The sequence below is a fragment of the Mastacembelus armatus genome, chromosome 9 (genome assembly GCF_900324485.2).
Source record: "Mastacembelus armatus chromosome 9, fMasArm1.2, whole genome shotgun sequence".
NCBI classification, from domain to species: domain Eukaryota; kingdom Metazoa; phylum Chordata; class Actinopteri; order Synbranchiformes; family Mastacembelidae; genus Mastacembelus; species Mastacembelus armatus.
Window position 1 is genome coordinate 11978386 of NC_046641.1, and position 23743 is coordinate 12002128.

At 41.4% G+C, this 23743-nt stretch overlaps 3 protein-coding genes and 3 non-coding genes across 7 annotated transcripts; 2 read left to right on the forward strand and 4 right to left on the reverse strand.

The window, feature by feature from the left end:
* Positions 1-411: 411 nt before the first annotated feature.
* dimt1l (DIM1 dimethyladenosine transferase 1-like (S. cerevisiae)) lies at positions 412-4219 on the reverse strand. The gene is made up of 12 exons (XM_026322559.1): positions 4061-4219; positions 3504-3577; positions 3317-3403; positions 3115-3176; positions 2925-3018; positions 2786-2835; positions 2569-2692; positions 2359-2451; positions 2185-2249; positions 2027-2090; positions 1772-1878; positions 412-1668 (listed from the first exon to the last, which is right to left on the reverse strand). The coding sequence occupies exons 1-12, from the start codon at positions 4116-4118 to the stop codon at positions 1626-1628; spliced, it is 921 nt and encodes a 306-aa protein (XP_026178344.1). The 5' UTR covers positions 4119-4219; the 3' UTR covers positions 412-1625.
* A 91-nt stretch (positions 4220-4310) lies between these two features.
* Positions 4311-7461, reverse strand: cenph (centromere protein H). The gene is made up of 10 exons (XM_026322560.1): positions 7187-7461; positions 5846-5986; positions 5617-5672; positions 5489-5534; positions 5313-5375; positions 5155-5211; positions 5006-5069; positions 4865-4916; positions 4592-4752; positions 4311-4481 (listed from the first exon to the last, which is right to left on the reverse strand). The coding sequence occupies exons 2-10, from the start codon at positions 5965-5967 to the stop codon at positions 4389-4391; spliced, it is 714 nt and encodes a 237-aa protein (XP_026178345.1). The 5' UTR covers positions 5968-5986; positions 7187-7461; the 3' UTR covers positions 4311-4388.
* A 714-nt stretch (positions 7462-8175) lies between these two features.
* Positions 8176-8247, reverse strand: trnaq-cug (transfer RNA glutamine (anticodon CUG)). The gene has a single exon. It is a non-coding gene; the product is annotated as a tRNA-Gln (tRNA).
* Positions 8248-8930: 683 nt separating this feature from the next.
* Positions 8931-9002, forward strand: trnad-guc (transfer RNA aspartic acid (anticodon GUC)). The gene has a single exon. It is a non-coding gene; the product is annotated as a tRNA-Asp (tRNA).
* Positions 9003-10648: 1646 nt separating this feature from the next.
* Positions 10649-23732, forward strand: LOC113139171 (junction-mediating and -regulatory protein-like). 2 transcript variants are annotated; one of them, XM_026322193.2, is made up of 10 exons: positions 10649-12065; positions 14678-14851; positions 18172-18322; positions 18705-18874; positions 18962-19127; positions 19405-19574; positions 19860-19943; positions 20034-20129; positions 20216-20750; positions 20844-23732. In XM_026322193.2, the coding sequence occupies exons 1-10, from the start codon at positions 11229-11231 to the stop codon at positions 21149-21151; spliced, it is 2691 nt and encodes an 896-aa protein (XP_026177978.1). In that variant the 5' UTR covers positions 10649-11228; the 3' UTR covers positions 21152-23732. The 2 variants fall into 2 exon arrangements, with proteins under 2 accessions (XP_026177978.1, XP_026177979.1); XM_026322194.2 differs by having other exon boundaries at positions 19477-19574.
* On the reverse strand, positions 16419-16490 carry trnaq-cug (transfer RNA glutamine (anticodon CUG)). The gene has a single exon. It is a non-coding gene; the product is annotated as a tRNA-Gln (tRNA).
* Positions 23733-23743: the final 11 nt, after the last annotated feature.

Consider the following 23743-nt stretch of genomic DNA (forward strand, 5'->3'; position numbering starts at 1 on the left):
TGACAGTTATTGAAATAAATGGACAATCATTTCCATCAAAAGCCATTTCAACTGGATTATATTACAAAACCTGCCTGCACTGCTGCTGAACGTCATACTACTCTGAAACAATACATTTCACCACGAACTCATATTTTAGGAGTGTGTGTGTGTGTGCGCGCGTGCGCGTGTGTGTGCGTGCGTGCATGAGCAAATGTTGACAGCAGCTAGAAAAGTGCTGTATCTCAGTATTGGTGCATATACCCCAGCTAAGAGACCAAGGCAGTGAAGAGATGGTGGCAGGTTTGGGAAAGGCCTAAAGGTGACGCTGCACATACAAAGGATATGACCAGTTATTTCTTACCTGAAAGCTTTGATGCATCTGTATCTTTAGGATGACGCATAATGAAATCTGCACAGTCAAGCAAAATAGTTTATAGAGATTTTATACAACATATAAGTAACATATGCATCCAGATAGACTGTTAATTGTATGACACCACACATCACCACCAGTGGGCAGCGTTAATCTCAGATTAGGTCATAAAAGCACACAAGTGTATTGTTGCCTTATTATAGTTACCATAGGACATATTTTCCAACTGCAGTATTTCAGTCCAAACGTGACACTGGTAAATGTGATTAGTGGCATCTCTGCCTTTTCAAAATGAAACTCACAGAAGGTGTAATTGTAACTTTGACCACATGAGGGCAGTGTAAACCTAAGACATAAGCACAATTATCAACTCCACAATGTGTCATGTCTGACACAGTAGCAGAATTTCCACTACATCATTAAAGAAAAGATATTGACATAAGCACTGTGACCACACAACGAATAAACATTTATGCCGCCAATGTCAAAGTAGACACAAAAGCATATAAGAACTTCACATTTTATCATAATACAGGATGTATTTATTGCCCCAATTGTTTACTTGCCAATAATATCAGAAATTTAATCATTCACAGGTTTGAATCTCTAAAATGTGACATACCATGTTTTTTCAACATTTCTTTCTCACATATAAATTGAAAATCATTGTTTTTTTGATTGTTGCTTTGGCAAAACAAAAAGCAGAAAGACATCAAATTGGCCTTAATTAATAAATACAAATTCATGATAAGTTGTTGTAAATGTACGTCTAAGTCTACGGCACATTTTGGTGACAGTGTTAGCACAGGAAAACAAACCCAATCAATTCATTTACGAAGATGCACATACTCAAAAAGATACACTTGTTTCTTATACATCTTTTCCATGTGGAGGTCATTTATAATAATCACATGTTACAGACTATTGTCAATGAATGACAAACACGTACTTACGGTCCCCTCCGACAACGAAGAAGGCTTATTCAGCTTCCATCTGCCAAAAACTGTCCACGCACGCCCAGCGACTCTTCGTCTATATTCACAGGGGTAACACAGCACGCTCGACGTGAGCTCCAGAAATGTATCCTCCAATAAGCTCTGTAGAGTTCATCCAAGTATTTCAGCATTCGAAATGACATTTCCTTCAAGCAAAGCTCCACAAGAGGACAGATTGGTCAGACAATCTATTCCTCTCCACCCATCTGACCCTCCTCTCCCCTCGTCATAAAGGCACTGGTCATAAAACTGTCCTCTTTAGATCCTTCAACCGTTTACGAGAAGTGGATCCCTGCAGAGTTGAATGCATGAAGCAGCCTGAGGAGGATGAAAATACCAATGATTAAACATGTCAAAGCAATCTACAGTCTCCGTAGATTCTTTGGCAAAAACAACAAAAAGTTGTAGGTGTCAAACTTACACCATGAAGTCATCAATGTCCATGGACCTGGCTCTCTTCTCACTGAATTCAGCCTCTTGCAACACACTCTCAATCTTCTTGCTGATGCTGAAATCTGCTGGGACTTCCTGTGAAGAGGAAGCATAGACATTCACACCCAAACTGGCCAATAAATGACCTTAAAAACAGCAGTTTGTACTCAAGTGTGTTACAGTGAGAAGCATTTAATAAATGTTCAACACCACTGACAGAGTTGTGCGCTGCGTATTCACTCACCACGTTGTGCACCGAGCAGTGAATTCTGTAGTTCTTTTCCAGCAGCTGTTCAACTGCAGTAGACCTGATAATTATACAGATGTGACTTATGTTTTTGTTGTTTTTTTTTTTGTTTTTTTTTAAAAACACACACACTTTATCAGCAGGCAGATACTCACTTGAAAGCTGCATTGAGGGTTTTGTTCTTCCTTACAAAGGCTATCCTGACCAGGCCGTCCCACTCCTGTTCAGAAAAAATAAATAAAAGCCCCATGTTAAACATCTGTCTCTCTTGTTTTGACCCAATGAATTCTCACAGCATCGACTACTTTAAGTCGTGAGTCAAGTCTCACCTGAAAGTTCACTGGAGGGGGAGGATTTTTCGGTTCTATCCTAACGACGCTCGACTCCACTTTAGGTGGTGGACGGAAATTATTCTTCCCCACCTGATGAAAAGATACAGTGTTTGCAACACAGGACCGACCCCGGTTCAAATGAACCGTGTAAAGACACTGTCATGGTGTTGCCCTGAGTCCACGAAACATCGGAGAGTGCACACCGACCTTCATGAGATGATCCACACGGGCCAGCAGCTGAGTGTTGATGGACAGTCTGCAGTACAGCTTGTCTCCGGGTGTGGCAACCAGTCGCATGGCAAACTCCCTCTGGAACATCAGCACGGCACACCTGAACACAAGTAAAACAAGAGGCGCTAAAGACTTAACGTGGACATGCAGAGGATGCTGTTGATGCTCATGTGGACCTGCAGCCGTTTCTTACCTGAAGAAAGGCCGATGCAGCAGGAGCTTGAAAACAAATGGTGATGAAATCTGCAGTTGACAAATGTTTTGATTTTAGACACATGCATTGAATGACACTGAGTCCTTTGTGTGCTGTGTCACAGGAGACATATCCTCACCTGGTAGGGTAGATTAGCCACACAGACGTCAAAGAAAGGCAGATCAGTTTTTAACACGTCTCCAATTAATATCTGAAGTTTGTTTTGCATGGGCCTGTTGGTAAACACAGTTTGTCGTTATTACAGCACAGTCTGTTTTTATTTCATTGCAGATATTCTGCACGTCTGTGGTGCTGTGGTCTCCACTCACGTGCACTGTACTCTCTTCTGAAGCTCAGCCACCAATCTGCAGTCCAGCTCACAGGCCACCACCTGCAAGAACAGCAACTGCTGATTCCACTGAACAGGCACAACAATCAGCTACTTTCAATCATCTTCACCTCACTACTTGGTGTTTGCCTGTAAGAGTTTGTAGTTCAAACATTAAAAAAACCCAATGTTTTTAAACACACCTTCTTGACTTTTTCCAGCAATTTGACTGTCATGTTTCCAGTACCAGGTCCCACCTCCAGAACCACATCTGTGGGCCTCAGAGCAGCCTGAAAAACACGGCCAGTGTTCAGCCACACTGTGCACCACGGTCATCTGTTTTATTCATATGACGTTTCTTTGACGCTCTGAGCACCAAAGCTCAGCTACCTTTTCAATGATGCTGTTGACAATCAGAGGATTCTTCAGGATGTGCTGTCCGATCCCAGTGTTGAACATGATCCCTGTAACAAACAGCAAACAAGACGCTGCATACTGGGCCTGCGCAACGTTACAAGGTAAAATTATTGAATTATATTTCAGTCTTGCTCTGCTGACAAAACTTTGGCCATGTTTATTCAACTCTATGGATTGGCAGCAGTTTGGGCCGATAACAGTGGAGACTTTGTGAGCCGAAATAACCATGAGAGCCCTGATAATTCATTCAAGTACTTTAAACAATGCTGTGTGCGTTTTTATTCGCCGACAGGTCAAGCGGCGCTAAATTGACGATTTTCTGAGTGAAGTTTGGCGTTAGTCGCTCAAGACATATCTAGGTGTGTTGCCAACTCAAACAAACCTTTGTCAACAGGACAGATGTGAGAACTACAGTTCCCTAATGTGTAGCTTTTGACCCCTTTACGGTCTGAAAACTTTCGACTTTAAAGCCCATATTTCTTCCTGTAGCTCACCGTGATGTGCGCTAACACGTCTCTTGGAGAACCTACCTTGGTTTTTGACCTCCTGGTGCTGTCTGCTTTTCTTCTCTGCTTTAACCTTCGGCATCTTTACGTGGCTCTGTTCCGATCAAAGATCCAGCAAATCAAATTTTTAATAATTACTGAGCATACACTGGTCTGGCCCGAAAACACGTGTAAGCTTTTTCTTCACTGGTAGGATGTGCCCTGACTTTGTCTATTCGTCCTGTGGCGCCCTCTGGCGGCAGCTGCATGTCATTTACAGTACGTCGCTATTTCATAACTGAACTCTGGTTGTAAGTTTTATTGATTACTACTTGGACAAAAACATATAAGCATCTGTGAATTCATTTATTATTTAGTCAGAGATGGGAAACTCCTCCAGCGTCATGGCAATGTCTCGAAGTGTGGGATCATCCATCCAGTTGATTTTACAGGCCAAGAGGATTCCCTGAGGAGAACACATACATCACTGTACCATCCACTAACTTCACTGCATCCACTTTTAAACTTCGTATTGACAGTCATATTTTTGTTTATACATTTTCCTGTACAACTTACTCTGAGAACACTCTGTGTCATGGTGATTAACTTTTTATATTTCTCACAGTTGGCCCGGGCTTTCTCCAAAGCTGCTTTGTACTTCTCAGTATCTGGATGCTTTTCCCTGGACATTAGCTCCTCCATCTCTTGCATTTTCTCATGTGTGAGCTGTTTCATCTCTACACACACTCACAAAATGACAAATTTTTTAGTGTGAAAACAAACAAACAAAAAAAAAAACGTATAGATGATAATTATAAAAATGTATTTAAATAAAACAAAATGATATACCAAGTCTCTTCTTCTGTATCTCTGTAACTTCATCTTGAAGAGTTCTTGACTCCTGTTGGAAAAAACAAATTATTTTATACATTAAGACTTTTTAAACAATAGGGGAGAGGCAGCAGAGTAATGATTAAACAAGACACTTACTTTCTGAAGTTGTTTTAAACGTGAACAAAGAGCCATGCAGCGTTCACCCATAGCTTTTATTGCACTAAAAAAACAAAAACAAATGTAAACTCTAAAAAATTTTTATAACATAAATGAACACAATGTCAGTATGTCATGAGTTGACGCACTCAGCCTCTGAATCGTTGTGTTTCAGCTTTTCTTCAATAGCATGCCACATCTGCATTCTGAAAGAAATCCGAAAATTTGACAAAAGCTCAGCTGCCTCCCCATCATATATTACATTTATATATTGTATTATCATACATGACATTCAAAATCTCTTTACCTGTGCAGTATCAATGTGCTGTTAAAATAATCTGTCTTGACTCTTTCAAGCTCACTGACTGGTCTGGAAGGTTTTATGAAAAATAGAAATCAACAGGGCAAATTCTGCAAATTAATTTATTTTTATATTGGGTTTAAATTCTAGAGCAACATCATTAGGTTGATTTAAATACTTACAAGGATCTCTCAGCTTCAGACGTGCTGCGTGATTTCTTGTTTTTTCCTGTCACAGGACACTTGATTGTAAAGCTTTGTGTATTTAATGAATTAAAAAAAAATGTGATGGAAATAATAAAGTGATATACCTGCCTGGAGATGTAATTTGATCTCAAAGCACTGGCTGTACATCTGCTGTTTTATTCTGAAACAAAGATCATTTCATCAGTTCTGAAAGTTCTAATCATAGTCATATGAAGTGATCATGTACTTTCATGGTTGTGTGAAACAAGTGGATGAAAAGCAAGTCTTAAACCTGTGTCCTAAAGATTACTGTAAATAATAATAGAAACTTTCAAAAAGATGTGGATGAAGAACCTGAGTAACTCTACAGCCAAATTGTTTTGTCTGTCGGAGCCTTCGGGTGCTTCAGGATCTTCACTCAGTGCCACAGCCTCCATCTTGTGGTTGGGGTTCCTCATGTAACCAGATGGTTCCATCACAAAATAGTGACGGTGCCTGAAGGGATGAATCAACAGTAACCCAACAGACAGTCTAAGTCAGATCATTAGGGTTTGAACAGGAACATAACCACTGCATCACTGCACCAACAGGCTAACTGAGGTGGAAATATGACTGTAGATATGAAGAAAAGCAATGACAACGCAAGAAATTAGGGTTTCAACTAAACACAACTAGGCAGATATACTGCAATTATAGTAAACCTGCTGAATTTTATATTCAGCAATGTCAAAGCAAATTGAAACTTCACACAGAACATGAACCCGGACCCTGTTACATTTATATTATTAGATATTCATTTGTTGGACTATATTTCCTAATGCACTGACAGATAAATCTACAGACTTCTTTTCCTTTCAGCTGCTCCCTTCAGGGGTCACCACAGCGAATCATCTGCCTCCATTTAACCCTATCCTCTGTATCCTCCTCACCCACACCAACTATCCTCATGTCCTCCTTCACTATATCCAAGAACCTCCTCTTTGGTCTTCCTCTAGGCCTCCTTCCTGGCAGCTCTAACCTCAGCATCCTTTTACCAATGTATTCACTGTCCCTCCTCTGAACATGTCCAAACCATCTCAATCTGGCTTCTCTGGCTTTTTCTCCAAAACATCTAACATGAGCTGTCCCTCTGATGTCCTCATTCCTGATCCTATCCATCCTCGTCACTCCCAGAGAGAACCTCAACATCTTCAGCTCTGCTACCTCCAGCTCTGCCTCCTGTCTTTTTCTCAGTGCCACTCTCTAAACCAGACAACATGGCTGCTCTCACCACAGTCTTGTCCACCTTTCCTTTCATTCTTGCTTTCATTCTCTTTTGTCACACATCACACCTGACACTTTCCTCCACCCGTTCCAACCTGCTTGCACACGTCTCTTCACTTCTTTTCCACACTCTCCGTTGTTCTGGACTGTTGACCCTAGGTACTTACAATCCTCCATCTTCTTCACCTCTACTCCCTGTAACCACACCGTTCTACTTGAGTCCCTCTCATTTACACACATGTACTCTGTTGTACTGCAGCTAACCTTCATTCCTCTCCTTTCCAGAGCAAACCTCCACCTCTCTAGATTTTCCTCCACCTGCTCCCTGCTCTCACTACAGATGACAGATGACTGCACAGATATATCTACAGTAATGCTTTACAAATAGATGTTGATTTACTAAAATATTCCTCTTCAACCATTAACACTTACCTTTTTAATCAAGGTCAACGTTGCCGGCAGCTTGATCAATAGTAAACAAAGAGGGAATCTCTCTATTCTCACAAACAAACCTCCTCTTCTCTAAATGAAAGTTTGCATTTAACGCTGTTAGGCATCAGCTACAGCTGCTAATTAAATCGTCTACAATAACTTTACAAAAGCTATCTGCGACTGACAGACATAAAGCGTTTTATGTCCAAAAAATATGTATTTAGTTGTATCACTATCGGCTAACGCCAGTAAAACAAACAACGGTTTTTATATAAACCCCGCCAGGAAGTGACGACATCAGGTCACCAACATCCGCGGCATCGCCCCCTGTAGTCCAGGAGGGAGAAGGGCAGGTTTATTTCCGTGGAGGCGGATCTGTTCACTATCTTCTTCTTATCTTTATGACAATTATTACCTAACCTACACCGAGCAGTTTTCTGTGGGAGGCTGACAGCGTCCAAAGGTAGAAATAGTGCCGGGAAATTACTGATTTTGATGGTTTCAATCCACTTTCGTGGCAAAAATGTGTCATATATGTCTGTTTTGAAAGAGACAGTCCTATTAATTGATTTTATAAATACAGGTATTCTATAGGTAAGTATCAGATCGTTTCACATTAGGGCTCATTTCACGAAAAAAGACTGCAAACATGAATGGGCGGTGGCATTTAGAATTTAAAAAAACAACAAAGGAGCAATAGGGCTTGTTGACATTTCAGGAAAAAACATTTTGCTTGCTTGTGGACATCCCAAAGGGTCCTCTAATTTAAAAAAAAATGTACAGATAAATATGAGCCTTATGACATCAGCACCAAACTAGTAGGCCTATCTAGTTTTTCTTAATGCTTTTTTTTTTTAATGCAGTCAAATCTGAGCCTATGTAAAAATAAACATGACCCTCTCTGTACGGCCCAACATATACAAAGTTAAGTATGTTGTTTGTTTATAAGTGACTCTATTCTTGTTCGCATCCTGTATATTAAAAGGCACAGGTTCCACTGAGATTTGAAGTCAGATCGCTGGATTCAGAGTCCAGAGTGCTAACCATTACACCATGGAACCAAACACTTACTGCTGCATCTCTCTATGTGCTGAGTTTACTGAATGTTGAAGCAGAAGGTACATAACCCCGGCGTCAAAAAACACAAACCAAGGAGAGAAACAGGAAAGACTATTTTAATACTATTTAATGTTTACAGTAATAAAACACACTAATAACAACATAACGTTACTGACACAGAATGTGCATATAAATATCAATTGACACACAATCTCTTGTGTGTCAATGTTCACAATGTCCAATATTACCTGAAGGAATGTCCATTTACACAGAGTTCAGGCCAGTCCTCAGTGGGTTCATTCCGTGCTCTTCAGGTCAACTCTCCTCAACTCTAATCACATAGAGGTTTGAGTAATGTTATGCTGTATAAACCATTAAACAGTTTAAACGAGATAGGTAATACTATTTTAGAGAGAGAGATGATGAGTAACGTTAGGATTACAGTGGCTGGAAAGATATTCATTTGTTGGACTATATTTCCTAATGCACTGACAGATAAATCTACAGACTTCTTTTCCTTTCAGCTGCTCCCTTCAGGGGAGCAACTGTCATGTCATGCTATAGGTTTTTGGAAGATGGCGCTGATGATATGACTGGTAGTGTAGTTTAATTTGGTCACTTGATTGAATAAAATAATCTATTTTTATATGAACAATATTCTAAGGTTAATGCTACGAAGCATCAATCCTCGTTAGTATAGTGGTCAGTATCTCCGCCTGTCACGCGGAAGACCGGGGTTCGATTCCCCGACGGGGAGTTGTCTCCTTTTCTTTGTGTTGATGAGGCCATATACTTGTGACTTTGTTTTACCACTTGATTTGTCTGACATTTTATCTATTTCACCTTGAAATGGAGTACAATACAACACCAAGAAAACCAAACAATCATCCAGAGAAGCTATTTTAGTAATTAATTGGTTTGGTTTCCACGCCCCTGTCTACTTACAGGCTTATGTTACTGTACTGATTTAAAATCCGCCCATATTACTGACTATTGATGACTGACTAACTGAACTTATATTCGTCTTGTAAGTAGTTTTTAAAGTAGAGGACGAAGCGGGTATAGATAATGGATGGATAGATGGATGGATGGAGGGAATTGAAACTGGCAGTGGCGGTGAATGTAGATCTATTGCAATGTCTGAATACATTCGTTTATTTCTTTATTTAATCGAATATTAATTTATCTATGCATTTATTGTCTTACATTTTTGCATTTGTCTATGGACTAGTCTTTCAGTTGGCAGTTAAGAGGCATCGTTTTTAGGCTTATTTGTCCAATTATTCATTTATTTTAGATTATTTAATTTATTCATCAATTACACAAACATCAAAAAAATTAGAACAATGACCAAGATGGATCATCCTTTCAAAAGAACAATAACCTTCTTTATACGCATTTATAGTTACTCCTCGTTAGTTTAGTGGTCAGTATCTCCGCCTGTCACCCGGAATACAGGGCTTCGATTTCACCGACAGGGAGATACAACTTGGTTTTCTTCATCTACTGCTGATATCTCATAGGCCTACTTGTGACTTTGTTCTACCACTAAATTTGTCTGACATTATATGTATTTTACTTTGAAATGAAGAAAAATAGAACGCCAAGAAAAAACCACATAATCTTACAGAAAAGCTATTATAGCATTAAATTAAAATGACGCATCCAATCTCGAAAGCTCAGCAGATAGACCTGGTTTATACCTGCATCGGACACCGCCTGGCAAAACCAGATGCTGTCAGCGCTTTTACTTCTCAGTACATTCAGCAGAGGGCGCTGCTTCACTGGAGACAGTCACTTCAAAAAGGAGGGAGGAGACACACACCCATTAATAGATGAATAACACATAAATGCCTTAATACATTTAACTGGAGATTTTGTAGAAATTATATGCCCCTTCAAGAATAAGTCTGTCTACAAAATCTGTCATTTCTTTCATTTTGCATGCATCTCTACTGGTGCTGCAGCCCCAGACCGTCTCTGCCAAACATCCCACACTGATCGAGCCAAAGCGTCAGAACGTCCCTACGTGCCCTCCTAAGGTTCTAATGTTGCTTTCAGATGTTCTTCGAAAATAATACCTCTTCGTCGTATTTTGCAAGAATGCAGCTTCATTGTACTGTACTTCCACCAAGACGGCATTTGATAATAACAAGAATAATAAGACTTAAGAACAAAATAGATTACGGCAGTATCAAAATAATAGTAGTGAGAGTCTGATGTGCCACAGGTACTTCTGCTGGAGTAGCACATTAAAGAGAAAAGATGCAGCCGACATGTTAAGATATGGATATGACAGTTTTACGTTTTAGCAAATAACATACAGAGTCCTTCTCCTGTGGTTAAACGTTTTTTTCGCATATCGTAATATTGATTCCGATATTTGCCGCAGTACGTGAAGGCAGCATCATAATATTGCGTATGTGGTGTTGTAGCTACGTTAGGGGAGAATGATGAAGAAAACATGCTAATGTCATGACTTCGGAGATGATGCTAACCTCACTGAAGACCCCGCGACTCCACAAACCCGCTTACGACGCAAATTTGCGACCTCGGCTTGTCGTATTTAAACGATGCGCGTCGCTGGGTTCGGATCCCGCTGTTACTTTATGATGAGAAAGGGGGTCTGTCGAGAGGTCGAGAATAACGGGAAGCAGCTGACGGGCGGACCGACGGTTGGACGCGGTAAACTCACTGTGGGGGCATGGTGTGTGTCCGAGTCGGTGCTCGCAGGGTCGCAAAGCTAATGACAAAGATATCGGTTACAGGAGGTCGGGATAGGAAGTCAGACGTCCGAGCTGAAAGCAGGTGGGCCAGAGATGGGAAATGACACCGCACTGCTCCAAATCCATGAACGAGAGAGGATAACATTAACGTTAGCCCTTCAGGCCAGATATCCTCAGAGAGAAAACGGTGTTCAGTAAAAACTGCTATAGCACCGTAAGCCACAGCGTTATTCTTACTGGTTCCTCACTTTCCAGAAATGTCCTTCACGATGGAGGATACTTTGGAGTCGGGGTGGGTGGCTGTTCGCCCTAATGCGTTTGAGGAGAAGGAAAAGCACAAGTTCGTTTTTATCGTCGCCTGGAATGAAGTGGAGGGTAAATTTGCCATAACGTGTCATAACAGGACGGTGCAGAGGAGAAGCTTTGGCAGGGACGCTCCGGCCGAAGCGACTAGTCAGGATGGGGACAAAACAAAATGGCCCGAAAGTCCAGTCAGGGATAAAGTCTCGGGAAGCCCCAGCAAAGGAGCCAAAGAGGCTGTGGTTAGAGGCGGCAGCCCCAAAACCAAGTCCGTCTTGGCGACAAAAGCAAGTTCTGTTAAAATCCAAACTGTGATTAAATCTGCAGCAGCATCTCCCGTTAGTCCTGATACCGAGGCGGTAAAACCACTGAGAGAGGACCAAATGTTCCCCTCACTGGACAGCATGGACCTGGAGGAGCTGGACAGCCTGAGCAGAGAGGACTGCAGCTGGGCCGGACTCTTTTCCTTCCAGGACCTCCGGGCAGTCCACCAGCAGCTGTGCTCGGTGAACTCAGACCTGGAGCCCTACCTCCCAGTGTTTCCGGAAGAACCAGCCGGGATGTGGACGGTGCTTTTCGGCCCGCCTGAAGTACCCGAAACAGAAATGGATGAGCTGTGCTACAGTTTACAGGTTTACCTGGGTCATGCTCTGGATACCTGTGGATGGAAAATCCTTTCGCAGGTTCTGTTCACGGAAAACGACGACCCGGATGAGTACTACGAGAGCCTGAGCGAGCTGAGGCAGTCCGGGTACGAGGAGGCGCTCAACCGTGCAACAAAACACCTGCAAGAGGTTAGAGTTGATGTGATCCTCCCACAGCTTCTGCTTGACTTTCTCAGATTCCTAATACTTTAGAGTAGAAGCATTTCTCTTTAACTCACATTCACTCAGTTGCACATCTGGACAGCTGAGAGCATCCCAGTACAACCAGTCGTTACCAGACCTGGCTTCTACAAACCTTGTAGTGAGGGAAGTGTGATCCAAGGTAGAGATTTAAGAAAGATGAGAATATGTAACGAGATGTCTGATAACACAGACCTGACATGAGAGCATCAAGTACAAAACATTGCAGTCTACAGATTAGGTAAACTGTGACACTATTGGTAATTTTCATTCATTACTGCAATTCACATAACTACAAAATAAGTATATTCTAAGAATCACATTATATACTGTCTCATCTGTCATTTGGTTCCATTTAATCATAGAGTGTAGATTTATGGACCGTGCAGTCCATTCACATGGCATTATCATTGATAATAATGAGTGGCTGTCCAGTCAGGAAACTGCATGAAGGTTTCAATGACCTCTGTGTACAGGACATTAGCCTGTATTCGTATATATTTGAACCATCCAAGGTAAGATCAGCATGTGGACTTTACAAGGTAAACCAAACAATACAGTTCATAGTTATTTATTTTATTCATTCATTCATCCAGTCCAACTGGATGGCTAGTAAGAGAGGAATTTGTATCTGTAGGTACACCGTCAAAGGAACATTAAGTTATATCCCCAGCATGGCTTCAGTCTGCTGGTTCCATAGCTGAGACAGTGAAGTGCAAACACAGTTTTTGCACTTATTTCCTTTTTGAATTGACCTGTTGATTTTAATTTGCAAAGTCATCTTGTGTGACAGCGCTGCTGCTCACAGGTTTAGTTGCAGTGTCATTCTGCAGAATACTCACACCTCTTTTTTTTTAGCAAGTCTTCCTGTATAATTTTTTTTTTTACATTAATAAGAAACTTGTTACTGTGTCAAATAAAAAGCAGTATAGAAATGCATGCTTCCAAACCAGTCAGTGGTGTGTTCGGATGTGATTACTATGCTTATCATTCATGGTTGGATTAAAAAAATATACAGTGTCTGGTAGTGAATAACATCTCTGCATACATGTTATGAGCAATTTCTTGAAGTAATAATGTGTATGTGGAACACCTCTATGTGTGTGTATATAATACAATTACCTACTATTTTCTGACTTGTTACAGTGAACACACAATCCACTCCGCTCTAGGTCTGCTCTTCTTACACACCAGCAGCAGCAGATAGTGATTGATTAACTGCTCTTAATATAAACATTGGCTTTAGATTAATGCATCCTTGAATCATGGAACCACATAGTGCAAGAAGCCCTCTGACAAAAGTAAGAAATAATCAAGCGACTGCATCCATTTATGCTGCTGTGTTTATATGATTTTCTGGCTAAGGCGTTTCCTCTCTGCTCTTCTTTTGGCACTGAAAAGAGGCCATGAGTAGCATAGACAAATAATCCACATGTCATTCCATCCAGTCAGTGCCACACCCACTCTCATTTGCACACCACAGAAACACACACACACACACAGAATAAAAGACAGAAAAGAAGACACAGGAAGAGTTGTCTTACTCCCCTTCCTGCACAGAAAACACCAAACAGTGGAGATCACTCTCACAGAATGTGTGCCAACAAGCCAGAGCTAATTTGCTCCAATTGTTTCAAAAAATGTTCATCACTGTATGGGATTTCCACTTTGCTTGAAGGTGTATTCATCCTTAGAATGAAGGGAGAGCTACTGATCTTATTCAACTCTTTACCACATCTCTAGCAGACACAGAGCTCTGGATTTCATTCAAACACTCATTCACAATGAACAGGAGTGTCGCTATCCCAGTCCACATGTGTGAAAAGCCCATTGGAGTTTGTTTTGTTGTACAGGACTTAACACACATACACAAACACACACACACACGCTCATGCACACTGGCCTATCGATCCTCCTACTCCATTTGAGGGCTGAGTTAATGGCTATTTCAGTGCTTGCTGGTAGCCAACATGATTGTTCAGTCTGGCAAAAATGTGTGTTCATTGATCTTATTCCCAGCAGCAGAAAGGACACTGCTCACTCAGCCATGGTTTGTACACTGAGAGAGTGCACTCTGTTACTTACAGTTATACAAAGCATCCTCGTAGTCTTGCAGTGAGGTGCATATTTCCATTTAGTGCTGTCACTTAGCAGGGACACGAAATGGAAAGGTGTAACCAAGTTCTTTCTGACTTTTGTACAGTATACTAGTGATAGGTTATCCGACATAACTGTAACCCTATTATACAGACAACAGACAGTTAGAAACATTATTCTTACCTACAGTATGTTTGCCTATTGTTCCATGTGAGCTTTTTTTTTTACACATTTCAATATATACATATATATTTTCAGTCAAAGGGCTTCTGTGGTTATGTTTGCTAGTTTTCCTTGATACCTTTGGAAGTCCTTTGTTTTACTACATTTGAGTGGAAAGTTGCAAATATTTTAATAACAAGCTTTTTTAACAGGCTAATAATATATTTTTGCTTTGGTGATCCAAAAGTGGTTTGCATGTTGACAGTAATAAAAGTAACCTCTTGTGTATTTGTGCAATACAGCTGCTGGACAAGCACAAGACCATGGACAGCATGGTGGAACTGTTAGAGCTATATGAGGAAGAAGACAACGCCTATGGGGGTCTTCTGGAGGCCTCCACGCAGCTGTACCAGTACTTGCTGCAGCCCTTCAGGGACATGAGGGAACTAGCAATGCTACGCAGACAACACATCAAGGTAACAATAGTAGACTACAGATCAGTACAACCAAAATGATTTTGTGTTGTTTTTTGGTAGCATGACCCTATTGACGTAGACTGTGTGAAAAGATTCCAGAGCTTATGTAAATGCTATGCATAACTACCCTACAGGCACCAATGTGGACCAGCCATAAAACACAATGGATGTTCACAGTCAATTCTCATGTTTCTTATGATAGGTTCAGCTCTGTCTGCGTGCATCAGTGTGTATGTGCATATCTGGCTGTGATCTCATATGCAAAATGAATTTTCTTGTATATTCTGATAACTTACCATTTGGTAAGTAAAGCAGAGGAAGGGTGTGAGACGAATCTAATTGCAAAGAGAGAGGCTGGTGAATGGGTAAATGGTGGAAAGGTTTTTACTCTTTGCACTGCTGATGGCACATTTATATTTAACTCCCTGACTCATTCATATCTGTAATGAAAAAAATATTCAGCGTCACATTAGCACATAGCATCCATCAACAAGGAATGTGCACAGCTTGAATGTGAACATTCCCATTCATTTTATAGTTTTACCACAGTGTCTGAAACACATCTGAGATGTAGCAGGTGGGGTTTAAGTGACGTGCTGTGAGCTGGATTGGAGCCCCATGCATCTCTAGTTTCCTGCAGTCTCATAGAGACATGAATAAGTCATGTTGCATGTGGTCCTATAGGCAAGTTCCAACTTTATACACAGCTGCACTGGCATCAGCAAACATACAGCAGAAATGAGGTGTAGCTGAATCCCACTTCGTCTGGGGAAGTGAGATCCTCTGTTGTCATGTAAAGACAGGAATGCAGACAGGGTCTTATTAGGCTAAGTGAGGTCTTTTACAATGGAGGGAAATAAATCCCATTCAGAAAATTGTAGAAAAACTGCATATGGATATTTAGGGCTGTGCAATTAATCAAATTTATATATAATTGAGAAAAACAATTACTGCGTTTTTCAAGATATTTAGGCCTGCGTTCTTAATGTCGCGCATGCGCAATGTCGCCCCACCGGAAGCCCGAACTCCTTCAGACTGTACTGTCGTGAAACAAGACCCGTATCTGGTGTCATTTAACAATCAGCGGGAGTGAAGATGGCGGAGAGAGAACAGGCACAGAATTATTTGGTCAACAAAAGAGGTTGAAGCAATCCCGTTGTTTGGGAACAGTTTGGATTGGAAGAAGCGACGTGGATCAAAAACATTTGCGCGATTTGCTGGTGGTGGTGTCGGCACCGCTTGGTAACACCACAAATCTTTTTAACCATCAAAAAATGAAACACAGACCGACATATGACTAATTAATAAAAAGAAACAGAAAGAATAACGAGCAACCCGCATAACATCCTTCACTACACAGGCATCAGTTAGTTTGTTAAGGTACATACGTGAGAAAGCTTATTTCTGTGTAGTTGATTGTTTCCATAATCGAGCAGCCCTGTGAATACTTCAGTCATTTCTGCTTAAAGACCAGGGAGCTGTGACCAACTCAGACTACATTGGTAACGTTAATTGTTAGCAGTTTTTGATGTTGCTGTGAAATCAGACCAAAAATTACAATACTTTAAGGTCCCACCGAGATTTGAACTCGGATCGCTGGATTCAGAGTCCAGAGTGCTAACCATTACACCATGGAACCAGGTGATAGGGTACGCTGTGGAGAGCGCTGGTGAAACTGATGCTGTCATTTCTATTTATGGCCTATAGCGTCAGTAGCTCTGGGGCAAGTGATTTTCTTAAATTTTCTCCAAATTTCCTTTGTTGTGAGTGTATTTGTAAAATACCATTCTTTCAAACTGTAATTCGCTTTTTGATCTTTTTTTTTAAAATCTTGATTAGATTTAAACTCAGACTGGATTCAGAGGTGACAGTGCGACACATAACCCACAAATCCATGTGCAATAACCCCCATCAGTTGTTCACATATTTAGAGCTAGTAAGTGTTGTGTCCATTGCATAGTATGGAATATCCCTGCCTAAAAAAGAAATCAAAGAAAATGTACTGTAACATCTATAAGTTAGCATGTTGCTAAAGTAGCATGAGCATAGTCTAGTCATTCAAATGACATATCATTTTCTCCTGTGCATTCACAAGGGCACCAGAAAGCCAATAAAATCTAAACTTCTGTTATAGGTTATTTTTTTAGACACTGCATTTTCATGTAAAAGGCTGATCCATTAAGAGGTGCAGTAACAGAGCTCACCGAGTATAAAACTCTTAGTTCCAAAATTAAACAATGCATAGAAATGGGGGGAAAAAATCAAAGAAATGAGCTGGCAACCTGACAGCAGGAAATTGCGGTGGTAAATGATACTGGTGTACTGCAGAGTAGAGCGGTGTTTGCTGGGTTTACTGAGGGCCTGACAGTGATGCTATGTACATCTGTAGCCTTTCATTCATGTGTGCTGCTTCAACATATAGTAATTAATTCTCTAGCTTTGGCGCTAATTGGCCAAATAGTTGTGTTAGGAATAGTTATAGAGACCGTAATGTTACATTTCATTTTTAAATGGCTCTGCAGTGCAATACCTAAAAGTGTGTAATGCGGTATGACTTTCATATGTTCCATATGTTTTGTACATTGGTTTAAAATGGGTTCGTTAACCTTGTGACACCGCTGTTAATATTTGCGATACATGTGGTTCTGCAGAGTATGAAAAATTTGTGTTTGCACAGTCGTTCACATGCGTGTTTGAGTTTCCACATTGTGACCTGTATGGGCAAAGTGCTTCCATGTATGGGGAGTGCAGCTCCCTCTCCAGGCCTGCGTTCTGTGGTTAAGCCACTGTGACAGAGTGCCCATTTCTGACTTACCCCTTTCCTCATTCCAAACATCACCTTTCACTACAACGTGTGAAAGGAAGCTTCACTGTACTGCAAAGTATTTTTCCCCTTTTTGTTAGGCCAGTTCACTCTTTCCACTAAATGGCAGTAATGTGTGAAATCTATGGTTCCAGTCATAATTGACAAAGAAGCAGTGTTGTCTTCAGGGTATGGACTTTTATCAATGTGTCTGTAACTGGCAGATATTAGTGAGAATGCATTTGCTGTACAGTGTACACAGGAACCACAGTACTCTATCTCTTTTATCACCACAGAGACCATTCGTATCCCACAATCCATTTTTAATATAAGAATACTATATTACTGTATCCCAGTGTACACACTTTAAGGAGAATTTTATAACATTTTTGAAAAGTGAAATAATCTCCTGATTTTTTTTCACAAAAGAAAACCTTTTTTTTTTCATATTTCCTCACTGAGACCTCTCATGATTCTTAATCTTGTTGACAGAAATGTGTTCATCCACTCTCAACAGATTTCCTTGGAGAATGACTATTTGGGCCCAAGGCGGATTGAAGCCCTAAAAAAGGAGGACACCGACTGGCAGAAGAAAGCTCAAGAGGCTGTACTCAACATCCAGGAGTTTACTGTAAAATATTTCGAGATCACTGCCAGAGCCCAGAAAGGTCCAGTATGACAGAACTATCAATACCAGTGTTATGTGAATAAAGCAGCAGGGGAACAACTTTAAATGATCACACACACACAGACACACACTGTGGTACCATTGGCCTGCCATTGACCTGTGTGCAATTTTGAGCACCAGGGCTAATGTGATTTGGTGTGGCTTGAAGTGCAGACTGGAAAGTTGTACTGTCAAAATGTGGCCAATAGATGTCTCCCTTGGCTTTACTGTAATGAAGCTTAAGTTGTGTGAGACATTAAAGCAAAATAAATTGTGAGTGACATGCTCATCCACATTACTAGAAAAACTTGGTCATGTTTGTGACTCAGGTTCATTCAGTCATCTGTACAGTCCATTTTCTTTGTGTTTGTGTGTGTGTGCAGGGGTGTATGAACGTATGAAGGTGGACCAGCGTAAGTTTGGTAAGTCTTCATGGACAGCAGCAGTGGAACGAATGGAGAGACTCCGGTACTCTGTCGCCAAAGAAACCCTACAACTCCAGAGAGCCAGAGAGATCTGTCTGGAGCAGAGGAAACACACACTGCGAGAGGAGGTGTGATAGTAGTAGTAACGTCAAATAAAACTCAATGCACAAACACACTGTTGTATTGTAACATAGTCTTTTGTCAATTACTCTCAGATGCAGTGTCTGTGCAGCAGTGAAGATGCAATGGCCCGTTTAGACCACATGGAGACACAGTACTACGAGCTCCAGCTCCAACTGTACGACATTCAGGCTGAGATACTGCAGTGTGAAGAGCTGCTCCTCACCACTCAGCTAGACAGCATTCGCAGACAGATGACAGGTATGGTCCTATTATAGTTAAAATTACTACCTTTGGACAAACATTCCTTACAGGATAGGTCTACTGAGATACATTATCTCACTTTCAAGATAGTCCTAACAAGATTTTATATCGTTCTCAACTTTCACAATCTACTCTTGGCTGTGCATAAACCTGCTTCAACACAGTCTGAATTATTACTCTGAACATTATTGACACCTCATGTCAGTCAAACACGTGAAAGGTATGCACCTGGTTTCCCACAAAGGTGTATGTGTTTATGTACATGTACTTTCAGAGTGTCAGGATGAGGTGGTGTACTATGACACCTTTGAAAGTGCAGACGATATAACAGAGGATGATACTGCAGAGAGGGAAGAGCTGCGCAGATTTCAAGTCAGCGCTCGACAGCTGGAAGCAAGGAGGGGCCGCATCACTGCCAAACGCTCCTATCTGAGGAACAAAAGGGTGTGTATCCTTTACTTATTATATTATACTGTTCGTGCTCACATAGGCTGCCTCTCATACTTTCTTTGCTGTTGAGTAGATTATTCAGAAATCATTAGATTGTTTTTATCATGTACAAAGAATTACATTATTTTTGTGCTGCAACTGTTTGACAATATTAGATTTTGTTGAGATGACAAAAAAAAGCACACATAAGTGAGTCATATGATATGAGCTAGTAAGTTTATTGAGTAAAAAATAAAATCCTGCAGCAATCCTGAATTTTTTCTTCCCACCTATCTGCAGGAGATCTGTGTATCAAACCACACGCAGAAACAGCAGAAACGTCACTCCATCCTGAAGGATTCTATATCCCACCAGATTTTACAGGTATATGTTTGTTTATAGGGATGTGACTGTATGCCTGGAAAGTAGCACTATCAGCAACTCTGTCCTCCTCTGAACCTCTGAACGTTCTAGCTGAAAAATGAAAAAGAGGAAGATGAGGAGAAAAAGAACAGCAGAGTGAGTCAAGAGAGACAGAAAACGCTGGACAGACTACGCACATTCAAACAGGTATGTGGCCTCTTGTTAGATGTAAAAAACTTAGCACTTCATATTTTTTTTTACTGACTGACTCCTCTTTATCTCTGTGTCTTTAGCGGTACCCAGGTCAGGTGATTCTGAAGTCCACTCGATTACGCGTGGCCCAAACCAGGAGAAGAGGAAGGAGCATGGACATTAGTAGCGTGAGTGAGAGGGAGGAGTCTGTGGACTCTGTTTGCGTGCAGACGCAGAGCCAGCCTCTGTGTCTCAGTACCAGTGTGCAGACGGACCCCAGCACCACGCTCACCACTCAGCCTGTCACAGCTCTTACAGCATCCCTTCCTCCGCTGCCTGTGCCGAGTCCTGCAGATTCCTCCTGCTCTCCCTGCTCCCTGTCCTCACTGCTGGCATCCCCTATCTCCTCTCCTCCTCCACCACCCCCTCCACCTCCCCCACCAGCAAAGGAGGAGTTTTTGCCTTCTGAGAGCCCAGGTTGGCATGGGCAGAAGGCAGAGGGAAAGAGTGCAGCAGAAGAGCTCTCTCTCTCCCCACTCGGCCCATTTATCCCTCGCTTCTTTGACAGTAGCCAACTGGTGAGCGCCCGGAAAAAGCTGAGGAAGACTCCAGCATTTGACACCCATAGTAGGAAAGGTACTGGGCGCATTAGATGTCAGTTTCTCAGAGCTTTGTTAGATTAGCTAGTTACGGCAACCAATCACACTCTGTCTTCCTCCCTGTATGCAGTGAGCTCACCCATGGATGAGGTGCTGGCCTCCCTGAAGAGAGGCAGCTTCCACCTGAGAAAAGTCGACCAGCGGTCCCTGCCTCCAGCCAAAGGTGATGATGATCCCAACAGCATCCTGGCTCAGATTCGCAAGGGGGTCAAACTGAGGCGTGTCCCCTGTAAAGAGAGAAAAGACCAGGGAGAGCTCCCAGCCTCCAGTGACCCCCTGACCAGAAGCATCCATGAGGCGCTGCGCCGCATCAAAGAGGCCTCACCAGAGTCCGACTCTGATGACGATGGGCTGACCGCCCCTGACTGGGAAAGCTAGGGTTAAACGCTTAGGAGCAACACAACACAACACAACACACACACACAGATGCCTGCACCGTCTCACACTGCACGCACTGTAATGTACGCACTATACAGTGCTACGCTGTACTGTAAACACACACATATACAGTTACACTCAAGCACACACAGCCCAGTCACACATGTATCTAGTGACTATGCCAGGGGCTGAATCATGCCGAATATCACTGACTCAACGCTCCAAAGGTCTGTGGTCAACCTGTTCATTTGTTTTTTACACGACATTCAGAACTATGAAGGACAATATTTTGTGTTGTCATTATTTCTACTGTATGTCATGGTTTTATTCATGTAATCAGAAAATAATGATGCCATGTTTATTTTCTTTTTATCAGTTGTACTGTTGAAAAGCTCTGCACTGGCCCAGAAACAGCACATGAAACATTTTACACCAATGTGCTACATTGGCAGTTATCTGTGAAACATAAAACCTCATCTGGAAAGTTATTAGTGCTGAGATATGTGTGCTTTTTTTTTTTTTTAAATCCCAATTCATTGGACAAGAGAAGCCATAACCTTAAAAATATGCCAGTGTGGTTGGCAATTAAGGGTCATGTGGGAGATGACGCAGTTGACCACACGTGGGTGTAGTGTCAGACAGTGAAAATCACTGTTTGTCTAATCTGACATAGCACAAGTAATTTAAATCCCTTAGTTTGTCACACCAGATTTGTGCCCCTTCCCTGCTGTCATCCTCTTCTGGCCTTCCCCCCACTCAACTTTCACCCCCTCTTTGTGTGAGGGAATATGCATCAACCCATCTGTTCGACCACAGGATATGGAGAGACTCATGGGAGTTAAGAAGAGTCAAAATAAGGTTATTATTTAGTGCCACATTTAACAACATCTCTGACCTGAAAGTGGTCACCTGAAGTAGGAGAGTATTAGGGAAAAGGTTATCAGCTCAGCTGTTTCTTTAGCGAAGTGGACTTTTATACGTGGGAGAGTCACGGCAGAGCTGTGAAACCGGTCATGCTTGTTTGAATGATGGATGTAATGTGGGAGGCTAGATTCTCTCGGAGCCATAGGGAGTCACTGTGGGCTGTGAAGCAGGTGGTCGTGATTGAAGCAGTTTTTTCTTGCTATCTTATTCAGTTTTCTCTCCTCTATTGCATCTTTTCAGATTTCTTTCTCTGCACTCAGTGCGCAGATCCACAGAGTAGGAGGTCCGTTACTCACAGTGGTGAAAGTGAAAACATGCTCACTAACCCTAAACTCATAGTCAACATGTGCAGAAGCATTCTCAGTGGCAAATTGAGTCCACAGCCTCTACTACGTCTTTTCAGACATGTTTCAGCACTTTCATCATACATAGCACACGTAGAACCACTTTATCTGTACAATAACCTTTTTTGTTGTTTTTTGTTTTTTTATTAATTGCCAGAAACATTATATTTGTAGTAGTTGAGTAAGTTGAAAAGCACTGAAGAAGATGTGACATTGGACTGAAAGAGGTCAGATAGAAGGACATTGTAAGAGGAGCAGTGAGAAGCTCAGCAGCACAAGAATTCACACAAACATACATGTTAACATGAATTCAAAAGTGGTGAATTCATAAACTAAGCTCTGAGTCTGCAGCAGACACAGCATGCACTGTCATAAACAGCTTTGATGCAAAGATTTGTGCTTTTTCTCTCGTGCTTGTGTGAAGAGCCATTTGCAGATTAATTATGAAGCAGACCCTATTGTAGAAAGAGCAGGCATGGAGGTATGTTGCATTATACAGCTTGAAAATACCTCAGTGGCAAAGATGATTTATTATTTTTTTCTGGCAGAACAGATCTGAGACACTTTTACCTGTCTTCTGTCGAACAATGTTATTTCACAGCACCCTCATCATGTAGCATGAGACGAAGATCTAACCCTGACTTCAGTTTTAGTTTTAACCTAAACCCAGACCATACCTGGCTTGATGTCACTAGAACTGACAGATGCAAGTCTTGCAAAAGGTGTAAGCGCTTACGTTGCTCCACTTAAAAAATGACCAGCATTGTGCTCAAAACCTCTGAAAAACTGGGCTCATAACGTAACCCTTTTCCATGAACCCACTCTCACCTGACTGACCTTAGCAACACATTTTTGTGTTGTCCATTGAGCTTTACAATAAATGGCAACACAGCTTGTTTGTCAACTAATTGTGCATTGCATTTCATTGCTTTATGTGTATCCTGTTTTTTTTTTTCCAAAGCATTTCTAACCAAATTGTTTTGTAATCTTCTAGCTTCTGAACATTTCTTATGTAGACCTGCTATCCACACATGAATATATGACCCTATTTCTGAATAGGCCAGTCAGTTTCTTGAGAAGTGCAATATCAGTATAGAAAAATATAACAACACAGACGAAACAACTGGATGATAATGAGTTCAGACTGACTACCTAAAACAATGGACTAGATTAAATGTTGCCGTTGTTTGTACACAGTAGTGTATAGACACACTGTTCCAACAATGCCCTTTTACCTTTAGTCCTACCATTTTCACTTATTTTCTTTTATTTACAACCTTGCCCCTGCATTTGAATAAAATCCTGTGAAGCATATTCTGAAACT